We start from the raw sequence: 15,475 nt of genomic DNA, 5'->3' as shown, positions 1-15,475 counted from the left end.
CTCATATCCCACAACAATTTTTTCACATCTTACCACACACAACAGCTTTTTCACGTCCACAACCCAACCAAACAAATCATTATTAGAGCTAGACCTTCTTTAAATATACATGTATCTACCTCAAACTACATTCATTGAAATAAAATAAAGTGAAACTTAATTTAATTTTTTACTTTAAGGTTTATTTGAATGTTTACATATTCACCTTGATCTATATATATGTTGTAGTGATTTGGTATGGAATTCATAGATTAAAGCGAATACATGATATCTGAACAAAGTTTCAATCCACCTCAACACATATGAATTAAGATAAATATGTAGATATCCAAACAATCCTTTAATTGACACGATGAAGTGTGCCGGACCATGCAGCAACGACCAACTTGGTGACCTCCTATATCACATACCATACTGCTCAGGGTTCTCGTAGCGGCCGCCAACCATGCTAGGGCTTCCATAGACATTGTCGACGGTCATAAAATCTTCCATAAATTCAGCATTTATAAAGTGAAATATTCCTATGCTATAGTGAGATCAAGATGAGTTTCTTATGTCTATTGAAGTGTTAATATATCTTGCAAATGCACTCAGCTAGATAGTGTTCTCATAATGATTTGGTATCTAGATGCAACTATATTCCTATGACACCTTATTGGATTTAGTAGCACATGGGATCTTGATGTGTTCATTCTAAAGAACTGATGATTCAGTTATGATTGGATAGAATGATATTTGGTTATCTATAGAATCCTCAAATGTCTTTTCATTGAAAGGGTTTATACATGTATGTGAATTTTTTTTGTGGAAACATGAGGCATAGGAACTGATGATTCTTCATTTGCATTTAAGTCACCCGAAAGCCAGAATGGCCACCTAAAGCACTATAATGGCAAGCACACATAAGTTTGTTTTGTAGAGTTGGATTGTTGCCGAACCAAATCTGATTCTTATAGCACAACACCCCATAAGCACTACCAGAATCGCCGGCTTTGCCGAGTGCCTGAAGCACTCGGCAAAGCCTTAAAAACACTCGGCAAAGAGGGCTCGGCACACAGTGCATCGGCAAAGCCTTCTTTGTCGAGTACTTTTTCTCGGGCACTCGGCAAAGAGGTTTGCCGAGTGCCAGAGAGCACTCGGCAAAGAAAAGCAGCCGTTACGGCGCCGGATGACCGCGACGGCGTCTTTGCCTAGTGTCCCAGGTGACACTCGGCAAAGGGGTTACCTTTGCCGAGTGTCTGCCGGACAGCACTCGACAAAGAATCCGCCAGCGGGGTCCCCATGTCAGGTACTTTGTCGGGTGCTTTGTATGGCACTCGGCAAAGCGTGCTTCTTTGCCGAGTGTCAGAGCCACTACACTCGACAAAGAACCTATATCGGTGCCCAGGTCTTGGTTCTTTGCCGAGTGTTATGGTCCTAACACTCGGCAAAGTACCTCTTTGCCGAGTGTGACACTCGGCAAAGTGACCAGTACACATCTTTTTTATTTGTTTTCCCTATTCCATTAAACAAACAAAAGATATTTCACAGATATCACATATATACATCACAGATCATCACAGACATATATAGCCAACACAAACATTAATATACAAACATAAGTTCAGAAGTTTTCAACACAAACAGTATCAACAGAGGCGCGTCGACGGTTGAGGTGCGGCGGCGTGGAGGGCGCGCGCGGTCGGGCGAGGGGCGCGGGCGCGGCGGCCGGGCGAGGGCGAGGCACGGTGGCCAGGCGAGGGCACGACGGCGGGAGATGACACGGCGGCGGGCGAGGTCGCGGCGGCGGGCGAGGTGCAGGGGCACGGCGGGCGAGGGCGCATCGGCGTCGGCGCGACGGCGTGGAGAGCAGCGGCGGCGACACATGAGAAGAGAGTGAGAGAGTGAGAAAGAAAGGACTTACAATTGCTATGTACGAGTGCTTTGCCGAGTACCCGTGATCTGGCACTCAGCAAAGATTTTTTTTTAATTTTAAAATACACTTGCCGAGTGCCCCCGATCTGGCACTCGGCAAAGGCGTCTTTGCCGAGTGTCCCCTGGGCTACACTCGGCAAAGATTATTTTACTTTTCTTTGCCGAGTGTCAACTAGCTGACACTCGACAAAGGCTACTTTGCCAAGTGTCATTTCTGGACACTCGGCAAATTACATTTTTATTTTTTTATTTTCCCAACCAAACTTTTTGTGGTGTGTTCCTACACTATATAGACCTACTTGTACCATTTTGGGACAATTAGAAAAGTGTTTTCTATAGCTAGTAGATTTAGTTCGTTTATTTGAATTTCTTCGAAAAAATCACATTTGAACTGCAAGTCACTCGAAACTTAGAAAATCGTGCATGCAAAAATCATATCCATGCTATTTAGCACAAGTTACGACCGATTTCAGGAGCGTACCGGAAACTTCGAGCACCATGCTCACTCAACATGGCCGTGAACTTGCCATCCAGCCGTTTAAAAATTTTATAAAACACAAACAAACTCAGAAAATTATGAAACTTGTCCACGTGTCATGATATCATATGTAGAGGCTGTGATAAAAATTTGAGAATGTTTAGAGAAAGTTGTGAGACACTATGTGTAGAAATCTAAGAGAACTACACATGAAATCATAGAGTTTCAATGTGGATCTCTTAGGTTTCTACACATAGTGCATCACAGTTTTCTCGAAACTTTTTTAATTTTTTATCAAAGCCTCTACATATGATATCATGACACGTGGACAAGTTTCATGATTTTCTGACTTTGTTTGTGTTTTATACAATTTTTAAACATGTGGATGGCAAGTTCACGGCCATATTTAGTGAGCATGTTGCTCGAAGTTTCTGGTCCGCTCCTGAAATCGGTCGTAACTTGTGCTAAATAACATTTGTATCATTTTTGCATGCACGATTATCCAAGTTTCGAGTGACTTGCAGTTCAAATCTAAATTTTCTGAAGAAATTCAAATAAACGAACTAAATCTACTAGCTATTGAAAACACTGTCATAATTGTCCCAAAATGGTACATGTAGGTCTATATAGTGTAGGAACACACCACAAAAAGTTTGGTTGGGAAAATAAAAAAAATAAAAATATGCTTTGCCGTGTGTCCACTGAAGACACTCGGTAAAGACTTTCTTTGCCGAGTGTCAGATATTTTACCCTCGGCAAACACTACAAGAAACCGGTTAAAGAACATGGGTGAAAAACCATCGAACTTAATGTAATAGGCCGTCGAACTTACCATAAGAACGTGGGTTTACCGACGAATAAAGCCGACGGCGATTTTTGGACAAACTTAAAGAAGTAAGTTCGGTGGCCCCCACGTTCTTAAGGTTAAGAACGTGGGTACCGTCGAACTTAACATTAAGAACATGGGTACCGTCGAACTTAACATTAAGAACGTGTGTTTTTAAGTTCTACGGGGGTTGTCGAATTTAGAGAAGTAAGTTCGACGGTACCCACGTTCTTACTGTTAAGTTCGGCGAGGACACGTGGCCGTCGAACTTATGTGGCCTGCGTGGGTCTGCGTGGGCTGCACATTAAGTTCAACGGTACCCACGTACTTAACATTAAGAACGTGGGTACCCACGTTCTTATCCTTTTTCCAGAAAAAAAAATTACAGAAATGAAAAATTAGACAAACATAAAATCACATGCAACACATAATATCACATACAATACAGATTTCAAATACATGGATATATATTCATATCACAAATTCACACAAGTCCAAATACATAAGTTCACAAATTCACATAAGTCCAAATACATAAGTTCACAAATTCACATAAATTCACATAAGTTCACATCCATAATGCACATTTTTAGTTCACAAGTTCAAACACACAAGTTCAAACATTAGCTCCATCGCTCTCGATCAGGACATCGGATTATTGTTCGTAGCTCCACCACTAGAATATCTATTTACACATAACAAGCAAATGGAAGTGACCAAGAAGCACATAGCAAAACTTGGAAGAAAATTAACAATAAAGATGCCATAATTTTTTTCCTGAACATTGAGAGAGAGTGTGCAACATAACATTGAGAGAAATAATTACCTTCTCAGATAGTTCCACATCTCTTGAATTGCATTTCAATCTCAGGGCGTTCCTTTCAGCATCTATATGCTCTAACTGTCTTCTGAAAAGGTCTAGAACAGGGCCAGCCAAACTGCAGTGATCATTCCAACAAAGGAAAAAATGATTGTGTGAGATAATGAGATCATTCCACATCAACCAACAAGACAATTGAAGAGGTGAATACCACTGCTGTAAGAATGTGGCTAGCCTTTTCCATTTTCCAGGACCATAGGCCGTTGACTCATACTCTGTGAGTAGGTCATCAAGGAGCTGCAGTTAATCCAGCAACAAGGACATTACCATAAACAATAATAAAGGATAAGGTTCTTGTCGATTAATTACAGCAGCAGAGAAGTTTTTTGTTGTCTTACCCTGACTATGTCATCTAATTTTGCATTCGAACTGTTACATGCTGCTCGCACCTTTGATTCCATGTTCTGAACTTTATTAGAACATTGCAAGTCAGCCTCCAGAAAAGCATTCCTTTTGTAGTCCTGCATTCATGTGCTTCAACATTAGCCAACCCACTCATATATTGTAATTTACTTCAGCAATTGGCAGGCATTAATCAATGTTCCATGTGAAAATAAAATAATAAGAAGGCATGCTGACTCAAAAGCAGCTGATGAGTAATGATAAGATCACCTCAAAGGCCTTTTTGAGAGAACTGTGAAGAAGCTTTTCAAATTTTGAACGAGCTGACCCAGCACCAACAGCAAAAACATTTAAAGCACTGTAAGCCAAAAAAACAGAAGCCACATTGCTATAAGCAATCATAATATACCTGCCATGATGAAGAGATTGTACGGACATCACCATTATTAATAGCATCAAGAAACGATTGTGTCAATCCAGCAAGGATGGGACCTGTCATTGTACTAGCTCCAAGTTGTTTTGGTCTTGTTCGGTCAAGAACGTGAAACCATCCAGACCGGATCTGAACTCTGGACGGAAATTACTCAGCTGCATCACAGAAATTAGGAATTATTGCACCAACATCAATCTGCTAGAACAATATAATTATGCCAAAACGTGCATTATGATTATGACTCACGTCATAATGGGACAGACATAATTTGTACATGCCATCAAACTGTTTAAAGTGTAAATATGTTTCAAGAGCAATCTATAGGTTTTACAAAAATATCACAATTCAAATCAGTGACCGAAGTTGTGTTAAAGACTGCCTTATTCGACTAGTAGTCTGGTACCATGTAAGTATATGTTATTACCATAAAAATGTACAGCTACCGGGAAAATGCACAAAATAATATAGTTTGCACTGCAGCAAACAAAAGCTTCATTTGTCTGACTGGTACCTTAACCCACTACCTTCAAGAAAATTTCCAAACTTTTTAAAATAGTCCAATCCAATCAGAAGTTCAGAATACATGGTCAAAAAATATATACAACAATATGTATGTGGGTACTTTGCTATTTGCGTAAATGAACTTAGGAAAAGTTTTAATCTAACCTGCAACATATGATATTTGCTGAGAATTTTAAGTACAAGGCCACAAATAGCAACTGTAGTTCAAAGGAAGAAATACTTACAGGAAGTTGATCAAGACGTTGGAGATCTTTCTCATTGTTCAAAGGTTGCACAAGTGTAAAACATTCCCTGTCCGGAAAAAGTGCACGGATGGAGTCCCGTATCTTCCAGAACAACAAAAGAAGTATAAGTATAGTCCATACGTCTAGTTACCAAGCACAAGTACAAAGCTACGTTTCACCCATGAAAATCTATCATACCACATTCTTTGCAGATATGTCCCTTCCTCCACCTTGAACAGGCCTCAATGCTAGCTCTAGGTAATCTCGTGGAGTAATTTTTCTGTTGTCTTCTGCCAAATCCAGATAAAAGTCCTGTAGTAAAGGAAGCATGGTGTCATCGGCTCATCGCACACCAAAGGTGTCTGATGCATAACAGGGCCCCTGAGGTTTATGTTTGACGGTTTATAAGATGATGTGCAGCTAGGGAATAGCCAAAGCGTTCAACGTTCAGTATACATAATTAGTATGGGAGAAAAGGAATGAAATATATTACTCGCAACAACCAAACAAAGACAGGCGAGAACTGCCCAAGTTCGGATGTAGTGGACCTTCCACCTGAGGCTCAGACACGTATGTGCTTTGTCATATCTGTGACCTGCGAGAGACGATCCAACGCAGATTCATCTATACCTCCCATCTAGAAGAAATAGCAGCACGCTCGGAGGTTAGCGTCCTTCAGATAAAAAAACTGAAGCACCCTAAGTAGTCTACAATACCCTCCTTGTTCAAACTTCCAAATGTGACTAATTCGTCAAAGTTTGACCGGTTCTTTTTATTCATTTTTTTGCGAAAAAATGAAAAATCCAAAACCATATTTAAAATATATTATATGCTAAACAATATCGCAGTAATAACTAACTATAATTATGATTTTTTTAATAAGACGAGCCGGTCAAATTTGGAGTAAAAAAGTAAAACAAATTATAAATTGGAATGAGTGGAGTATTAGGTGGCGTTTGGTTTGCCTAAATGTAACACAAATGGATTACATGGATATCGATACTTTTGGTTAACAACGTCTGAACACCTTACTAAATCAGCAAGGATCGATGCTATTTCTATTTTATTAGTACATAAAGGGACATCTATACCATGATCACCCATGAGAGGCGGGATACATGGAATACTGGCTTGAGACCATTGTTTACTAGGGAAAATTGTACAGGCAGATGATACTTCAAAGAGCAGATATTATAAGTTGCTCTTAGAGATATTAAAAGTTGCTCTCTCAGCTATTATATGTACGTAGAGCAAGACATCCCACATCAGCACCCTACTATTCCGTTCGCAAAGAAGTAATTTTTTTCCAGGCATCTAGGTAACTGAAATGACATATATACAAAGAAGAGAAGAGGGTGAATAAGATCATAAGACTGAAACTAATGAAGGCTAATTGCCAACACAACATATGAATTATTCTATCACCAGAACTTACCCCAGAACTGTGTGAAGATCCGGAAGAAGAAGTTTATATTGCGGGATACACTGTATGCCATTACAGGAGGGAGAGGCTTGACAAGTGCGTCCACGCTAAAAACTCTCTTCAGAAACTGCAAAGCATCCAATTCAATGTCAAACGATTGAACAAAAAGTGAAACGATGTTTATTACTTGTGCTAGCCAAGAACTAAATTTGCTAGGTGTGGGGAGCCGAATACAAGAATGAAGGACCATGTCATAGAAAGTAGTGGCATGATGCACGGATGCACCGGACAAGCAGTAGTCTTGTGCTATCGACCTAGTCTGATTTCAGGCTATGAAACTTACACATCACAGTATCACACAAAGTGTCTGGTGCATAAACTGTGTTGAGTGACTTTCAGGTCCTAATTCTGTTCATGGCTTTTGCTCAATCCACGTGTGTAAGAGCACACATGGACGGGGAAGAAATTGAAACTGTTGGGCCCGCGAAAACAACATTCACGATTTCAGGCTCTGATGATGGTGCAGGTAGCAAGGGTGATTGGAAGCTGCTGTAATGAACAAATCAGTAACAACGTGTGAGTTTAAGTGTGATCCATACCCAGCACTAGTGGCGCCCCGGTGCATTACGGGACACTGCTTTTTCATTAACAAATCAGCATAATCCTATCCTTCAGCAACTGCAATTTTACAAAGTTCTAATGCTGTTATCGGTGACCTGGTACATTTTTTAATTCGTTTTTAGCCAATGCAATCCAATATCCAAGAACACACAGAACACCGGTACATTTCCTGCACAAGTTTATAAGGATTCTGAACCTGACAGCGTGTTCCAGGGACAGGGTAACAATCTCCCCAAAACGGCGAGGACCTAACAAGCAAGCTAACAATCCATCGAGCAGGAGCAGGGGAAATCATAGAACAAAAAAACGATGGTCGGTCGGTCGGGCATATACGGTACCCTGTTGTTCCGCTGGAAGGAGTAGCGCAGCTCGGGGTCGATCTCGTCCTCCTCGAAGTCATCGATGGTGAGGTCGAGGTCCGGGCGTCTGCTCCGGGGCACGCTCATGGTGGGCATCTCCTCGGGGTTGCTGGTGATGCTGACCTTCCCCTCTCGGCTCATCCTTGTCGCGTCCTCGTCCTCTGCCGCCTCCCCCATCCTCCATGGAGCCGACGACAGCTCGTTCCACTTCCGCCCCATCCTCGCCGCCTCTCTCTCCTTTCCTCTTCGGCGGCGTTTGGACGGTAGGAGGAAGAGGATGAGATGATGAGGTTATCGGCTGCGTGGTGGGCCTGGGCGGGCGTGGTCTTTTATGGGCTGGGTCGTCCTATATCAGAAATGCCCAAACGACATAGCTTGGCCCAAACGGTCTTTTTGTTAAGTTCGACGGTGTCGAGTTGGCCCACGAACTTAATTTAAGAACGTGGGTAGCCAGGTTCCTAAAAGGTTAAGTTCGACGGTTTTTGGCTAGGGCCCACGAACTTAATTTAAGAACGTGGGTACCCACGTTCTTAAAAAAACCCATGAACTTAACTAATGTAAGAACGTCGGTGCCCAGGTTCTTAACAAAACCCACAAACATTTATCAGTTTCTTGTAGTGAAAGAGTATGCTTTGCCGAGTGCCGGACTTCGGCCCTCGGCAAAGGCTGACGGCCGTCAGCTGTAGACGGCCACTAACGGCCCTTTGCCGAGCGCCATCTTTGTCGAGTGTTTGCGACTCGGCAAAACAGTATTTGACGAGTGTTTCTCTGTGCCGAGTGTCCCGTACTCGGTAAACCAGCTCTTTACCGAGCGCAAGACTTTGCCGAGTGCGGCTCTCGGCAAAGTCTTTTTTGCCGAGTGTCCAATAAAAAGCACTCGGCAAAGCCTCTGGCACTCGGCAAAGGCCCGGATTCCGGTAGTGAAGTGCAAGAAAAGTGTGGAGTTGATGAAGGACTGATAGCCAACTAAGCCCTTAACTAAGATGCATGATCATCATTGCTGTAACCAGACACCACTTCTAATAGCCATTAGGGAGTAGCAGATGACACAGCAGCACATGAGGCATCATGAACGGTCTTGCAGGACAAGGCATCAGCAACTCAATTATCCGTACCATGATTGTACACGACACAGTATTTGATACCTAAGAGCTTAGAGAACACACGGTGCTGCTAGTGAGTATGGAGACGTTGTGCAGAGAGCTGGACCAAACTGTGTTGGTCTGTATAGATGAGGAATTCTCTGAGTTGAAGATAAGAACGCCAATAAGAAATTGTCATAAGGATGGTTATGTACTCCTTTTCGTAAGTGGAGAAGCCTTGGGATTTAGCACCGAAGGCCTTGCTAATGAATGCAATGGCATGAACATCTTGTGTAAGAATTGCTCCTATGCCTGTAGCACATGCATCGGTTTCGATGTCGAATGAGCGAGAGAAATCTGGAAGTTGCAACACGAGGGCTACATAGAGCGCATCCTACAAAGCTTGGAAGGTCCATGAACTGATGCCCAGATGAACAATGTATATTTCTTGAGGAGATATGTAAGGGACTTGGACATAATGTCGAAATGGTGAATAAACTTCAGTAATACCCTGCTAAGCCCAAAAGATTGTGAAGATATTTAGCCGAGTGAGGGCACGACCATGATGCAATAGCACACACCTTAGAAGGGTCAGTAGACACACCGTGCTCACTGATCACATGCCCCAAGTACCTGATCTCCGGTTGGGCAAAGGAGCATTTAGATAGCTTGACAAATCAATGATCCTAGGCTAACAACTGAAGGACTGTCCATAGGTGCTTGAGGTCGTCGGCATAAGATGAGTTGTAAAATAAGATGTTGAAGAATAACATGTCAAACTGACGAAGGCAGGGTGCCAGAGTAGCATTGATCGCCGATTGAAAAGTACCCGGAGTGCTCGTCAATCCGAAGGCCATAACCTTGAAGTCGTACTAATTGCAGTGAGTTTGGAATGCAATTTTATATTCCTCCCCCGGTCGAAGAAGAATTTGATGGAATTTGGTAACAAATCCAATTTGGAGAACCAAGAAGCTGATGCCAATTCATTAAGGAGCTCATCAATCACATGTACTAGGTATTTGCCTTTGATAATGATGGCATTAATGTGGTGATATTCCACACAAAAACACCAAGAGTTGTCTTTCTTTTTAACCAATAGCATAGATGACGAGAAGGTACTTGCCCTAGACTGAATAATTCCATGTGACAACATCTCTTGGAGTTGTTGTTCAATCTCATCTTTCAATGCCGGTGCATAACAATATGGCCTCATAGCCACTAGGGAAGCACTAGGGATAAGAGGGATGGCATGGTCATAGGCCCTTGGTGGAGGGAGGTCCATAGGTGCGAGGAACATGGCTGATAATTCTTGTAACACAGACTGCACCTCTACCGGAATAGAGGATGAATCCGGCTGAATGGGCACAAAATCTACCACCTCACATAACTGAATCACTGTGCCATCAAGAATAGAATAGGAAGCCCCTTGCAGTAACACTGAGAAATGCCCTGATACGGAATCACCAACCACTATTGCTGCCAATGAATGTGCATGGGACTGAAACTTGATATCCAATACATATCCGCAATAACATCATAGGAAGAAAGAGGTATGATTTTGAAATCAGAAGTAAAAGTGAGCCCTTGCACAGACCATGAAAGAGCCAATATATGTACGGTGCAGGACAACTGAGCCCCTTTAGCAACTTGAACTGATAGAGTTATGAGAAGAGGTGCGGCACCCTATAACTGAGCAACTAATCGGGCACTCATGAATGAGTGCGAACTACTATAATCGACCAATATATGGACGACATGCTATTGAATCAATCCATCTAACACCATCAGAAAGAGTTGCTCCTATTCATTACCCAATGTTTCAGCAATAGAGTGGCAATCCATGTCCCACTGGAAGTTGTCAAAGAGCTCTTGCACTGCCTTGAGTTGGATGGAGTTTGAATAGCGGTGATCCTTGGATCATTTTTCGACACATTTAAGACATAGCCCACGAGCATGATGATAAGCACGGATAGTAGCCCACTTGTCATTAGAGGACTTAGCACGGGTGAGGTCGACACCGCGATAATCATCATCTTGAGGTCCCAATGATTTGTTAGCTTCCATGGCGGGGAAGGAAGTGACATAGGAGATGGAGCTGTAGGTCGAGTGTTAGCAGTGCTACACAGGAAGCAGCCCAAACAAACAGCGCACCTGAAGAAGAGAACCAGGGGCGTGAACAGGTGAAGGCAGAGCACACTATCGTTCGAGTTAATGGGCCCGAGTGGTTGTGTAAGGGGGTTGGATTGGGCCGTGGTCAGGGGAGTATAAGAGAGATGAACGAGAGGTTGTAAGGCATCAAAAGAAGATATACTTACATTACACGTTTCCCCTCGTCGCTACACTATTCTTCTTCTCCACGCATCCTGATTCTTCTCTTCTCCTCTCTGCGCTGACGAGACGCTAACATCGAGGCACCACAAAGGGGTCTGGGCGGTGAGAGTAAGGATGCCTCGCCGAGTCGCACACCTCCTCCTGCAATTGAGCCAAAACAGAAGCACCATCCCAATTTGAAGGACGCCTAACCAACACTGCAGATTTAATACCATCACGGAGGCCATCCATAAAACACTTAGTTAAGTAGAGAGGATCAATATAAGTGTTGTAGACAATAAGTTGATCCATAAGTGTGGCAAAGCGATCAATATACTCTGCTACATACGAGGTTTGTCTGATGTGGAAGAGTTAACGGATAAGCAACTCGTGCTGATCCCGACCAAAACGAGCAAGCATCATAGTGCAAAATTCAGGCCACGAAAAGGTTTTCAGACGTGATTCCACTATTTGCGACCAGCGAGAGGCGGCTGCTGAAAAATGCATGGAAGAAACTCGCACCCACATAGAAGGAGCCACACTATACAACTCAAAATAGTCCTCGCAATGTGTGATCCAAGTTTAGGCTGATCGCCAGAGAACGAAGGAAATGGGATCTTGGGCAAGCGACCGGTGTTGCAAGAGTTACCCCAATCTTGTGGACCCTGACTACCCAATCCCTAAAACTGAAAGGGAAGAGTAGAACTAAAACGATGATATGGAGGAGAGGATGCACCCTTGACCAGGAGATGATCTAGAGTTGTGATAACTCCAAAACCATCTTTTCGGAGTATAGATTCTTCTTAATGCCCATTAGGCCATGCTAGCAGCAGATGGGCGCACGACGACCGACGATGGTGAAGGCATGAGAACCCTCGACATGTCGCCATGGTGTGGCGACGTGTTCATAAATCTTTGACATCTTGGAGACGTGTAGGTGGAGATCGTGCATTGTACCCTCCACACCAGGTCACCAATCATCGAGGGACGCTGTGGTGGATTCCAGCTGTGTCATACGAGCTTCATTGACGGAGGAGAGTGACGAGAGATGATTCCTCGATTTGGCATCGAGACCGAAGAGGCGGTTGTCGAGAGACACATTACTGTCGAGCAAGCGCTGATCCAACTTGGTGTTGTAATTGATAAAACGCTAAGAAAGCTTGGCATCGTAGCCGTCGAACCGTTTTGACATTTCATCGAGCAGGAGCTAGAAGTCGAGATTCATGGCGGAGAAATGACGATGAAGATGTGTGTTGTGGGAGTGGAAGATCCGACAAGGATCCAAAACATTCGAGGATTGACTAGACTGATACCAATTGTTAGTAGTGCGCTTGGGATTGAGAAGAAAGGAAGGAGGCATGGAGAAGAAAGAAGACAGAGGAAGGAGCAAATATTCAATAACTCTGTTCTTCTTTGATGTCTCTTACAAAAAACCGTTCTCATACATATATCTCCCTCTCAGTCATATGGCCCAATTACAACAACCATCCTATAAAGCCTAGTTTCCATCATTGATCAGTGAATTAGGCCTCCTTGTACACGAGCTTCGCCTCGGTCCGATGCGCTGGTCTTGGGCTAGTTCAGAGGATGTAACACATTCATTACAAAATAAGGCAAATTTCGTTCACTTCACCAAAACAACCAAAAAGATAGATGACAAGAAGAATTGGTTCATAGCTGGGTTCATGCACGAGATGGATGCTGACGATGAGGAGGTGAAATGGCAAATGATGGCCTTCATTCAAGCAGATGGCATATGCTTGTCACGTCGTTGCCACGGTTTCATTCTAGGTTTCATGAGTGCAGAGCATGATCATTTAAGTAGATACACGAGGATTCAACCGGACTACTCCGATATGCCGGTGTACATAGAAGCTCGATTTCAGAGAAGGTGGCTTATTACACGTGCAAATCACCAACCAACAAGTTTATATTGTGTACACCATTACTTATTGTCTGCATGACTCTTGTAGGTTTAGAATGCAACGACATGTGTTCCTTCGCATTGTTGTTGTCATCCGACATGTGGACCCCAACTTCGTGCAGAGACCTAACTGCACTAGTCAACTTGGTCTCGATGCACTCTAGAAGGTGGTGGCCTCTATTCTCATTCTTGCGTATGGTGTCCCTGAGGATGTCATGTATGAGTACATCCAAATCAACGAGTCTACTACACATGAGGCCCTAAAACACTCCTATAAGGCCATCGTAGCAACATTTGGAATGGTTTACTTGCGTGCGTGTACCTCCAAGGACCAGACATGCTTACTTCACGTAGGTGAGAGTCATGGATTTACTAGCATTCTCCACAACATTGACTACATGCACTAGGAGTAGAACAACTACCCTATTGGGGCAATCGCCCTTCCATGATCCTAGAGACAGTGGCCTCATATGATCTATGGATTTGGCACGCATACGTTGGGATGACCAGGAGCAACAATGGAATCAATGTGTTGCACTAATCTCCTATTTTCTCTAGGAATGTTAGTGGAGACAACCATCCAATTAGTTTCATCGTGAACTAGAACAACAACGACATGGGCTACTACCTTGTTGATAGTATTTACCCTGATTGGTCAACTTCATTAAGACAGTGCAAGATCCAATGAAGTTACGGACACAATGCTTTGATGCTCATGAAGAAGAGGGATGAAGGACATAGAACAACATTTGGTGTTATACAATCAAGGTGGGCAGTTGTGAGGGTTCTAGCATATGGGTGGTCATGTTCATAGATTAGTGACATAATGACCATGTGCATTATAATACACAACATAATAGTCAAATATGAAAGAAGGATGGCATCGAGTTGAAAGTTTGAGAACCATAGTGAAAGTCGCCTAGAGGGGAGGGGGTGAATAGGCGTAATCTGAAATTTATAACTTTAAACACACACTACAAGCCGGGGTTAGTGTTAGAACTAAAATCAAGTCCGGGAGAGAGAGGAAAACAAATCAAATGGAAATCAAGCGAATGAACACAGTGATTTGTTTTACTGAGGTTTGGTTCCATAGAACCTAGTCCCCGTTGAGGAGGTCACAAAGACCGAGTCTATTCCAACCCTTTCCCTCTCTCAAACGGTCACTTAGACCAAGTGAGCCTTTCCCTTAATCAATCGGGTCACTAAGACCCCGCAAGGACCACCACACTCTTAGGTGTCTCTTGCTTTGATTACAAGTCACTTGAGAACAAGAATGAGAAAGAAGAAAGGCAATCCAAGAGGCAGGAGCTCAAAAGAACAAGAAATCACTCTCTCATAAGTCACTAAGTATTTGAGGTGAATTTGAGATTTAGAGAGGCTTTGATCTTTTGAATTGTGTCTAGGAGTGAATGCTAGAGCTCTTATATTGAATGTGATACTAAGAAAACTTGGATGCTTGGAGTTGTGGTAGTTGGGGGGTATTTATAGCCCTCAACCACCAAAGTAGCTACTGGGGAGGCTCCTGGTGATGGGCGCACCGGACAGTCCGGTGCGCCGCCACGTCACCCAATCGTTAGGGTTCGGAGCTCGGGCGACCGTTGAAACTTTGTCCTCTTGCGGCACCAGACAGTCCGGTGCCCCTCTGACTCGCTGCTCTGACTTCTGCCGCGGTACTATGCTGCACTGTTCACCCGTCAGAGTCGACCGTTGCATGCTGGATAGCTGTTGCCCACTGGCACACCGGACAGTCCGGTGAATTATAGCGGAGCGTGCCTGTGTTTTCCCGAGAGTGACTGGTTGGACTCTGTACGGTCCTGGTGCACCGGACACTGTCCAGTGGCACACCGGACAGTCCGATGCACCAGACCACAGCACACTCAAGTCCTTTTTGCTCCTTTTGAATTGGGTCCTTAACTTGAATATTTATTGGTTTGTGTTGAACCTTGTGCACCTGTAATACATGAATTCTAGAGCAAACTAGTTAGTCCATATGTTTGTGTTGACGATCAACCACCAAAAAAATTATAGGAAAAGGTTAACCCTATTTCGCTTTCAATCTCCCCCTTTTTGGTGATTGATGCCAACACAAACCAAAGCAAATATAAAGTGCATAAATGAACTAGTTTGCATATGGTAA

General features: G+C 43.3%; 2 protein-coding genes and 1 long non-coding RNA gene across 3 annotated transcripts; all 3 read right to left on the bottom strand.

Moving 5' to 3' along the window:
- Positions 1–3,677: 3,677 nt before the first annotated feature.
- LOC103626893 (uncharacterized) lies at positions 3,678–4,878 on the bottom strand. Its single transcript, XM_020538091.1, has 6 exons — positions 4,711–4,878; positions 4,437–4,559; positions 4,250–4,335; positions 4,045–4,156; positions 3,781–3,903; positions 3,678–3,752 (listed from the first exon to the last, which is right to left on the bottom strand). Exons 1-5 carry the CDS (start codon positions 4,876–4,878, stop codon positions 3,895–3,897), a joined length of 498 nt encoding a protein of 165 aa, XP_020393680.1. The 3' UTR covers positions 3,678–3,752; positions 3,781–3,894.
- A 737-nt stretch (positions 4,879–5,615) lies between these two features.
- On the bottom strand, positions 5,616–6,185 carry LOC109939530 (uncharacterized). The gene is made up of 3 exons (XR_002262000.2): positions 6,113–6,185; positions 5,818–5,931; positions 5,616–5,721 (listed from the first exon to the last, which is right to left on the bottom strand). It is a non-coding gene; the product is annotated as an uncharacterized lncRNA (long non-coding RNA).
- Positions 6,186–7,040: 855 nt separating this feature from the next.
- LOC103628460 (uncharacterized) lies at positions 7,041–8,241 on the bottom strand. The gene is made up of 2 exons (XM_020538090.1): positions 8,002–8,241; positions 7,041–7,169 (listed from the first exon to the last, which is right to left on the bottom strand). The coding sequence occupies exons 1-2, from the start codon at positions 8,239–8,241 to the stop codon at positions 7,041–7,043; spliced, it is 369 nt and encodes a 122-aa protein (XP_020393679.1).
- Positions 8,242–15,475: the final 7,234 nt, after the last annotated feature.

The sequence above is a fragment of the Zea mays genome, chromosome 5, assembly GCF_902167145.1.
Source record: "Zea mays cultivar B73 chromosome 5, Zm-B73-REFERENCE-NAM-5.0, whole genome shotgun sequence".
Lineage (NCBI taxonomy): Eukaryota > Viridiplantae > Streptophyta > Magnoliopsida > Poales > Poaceae > Zea > Zea mays.
The sequence above is the reverse complement of the archived record's forward strand: the minus strand, read 5'-3'. Positions and strand labels throughout refer to the sequence as shown.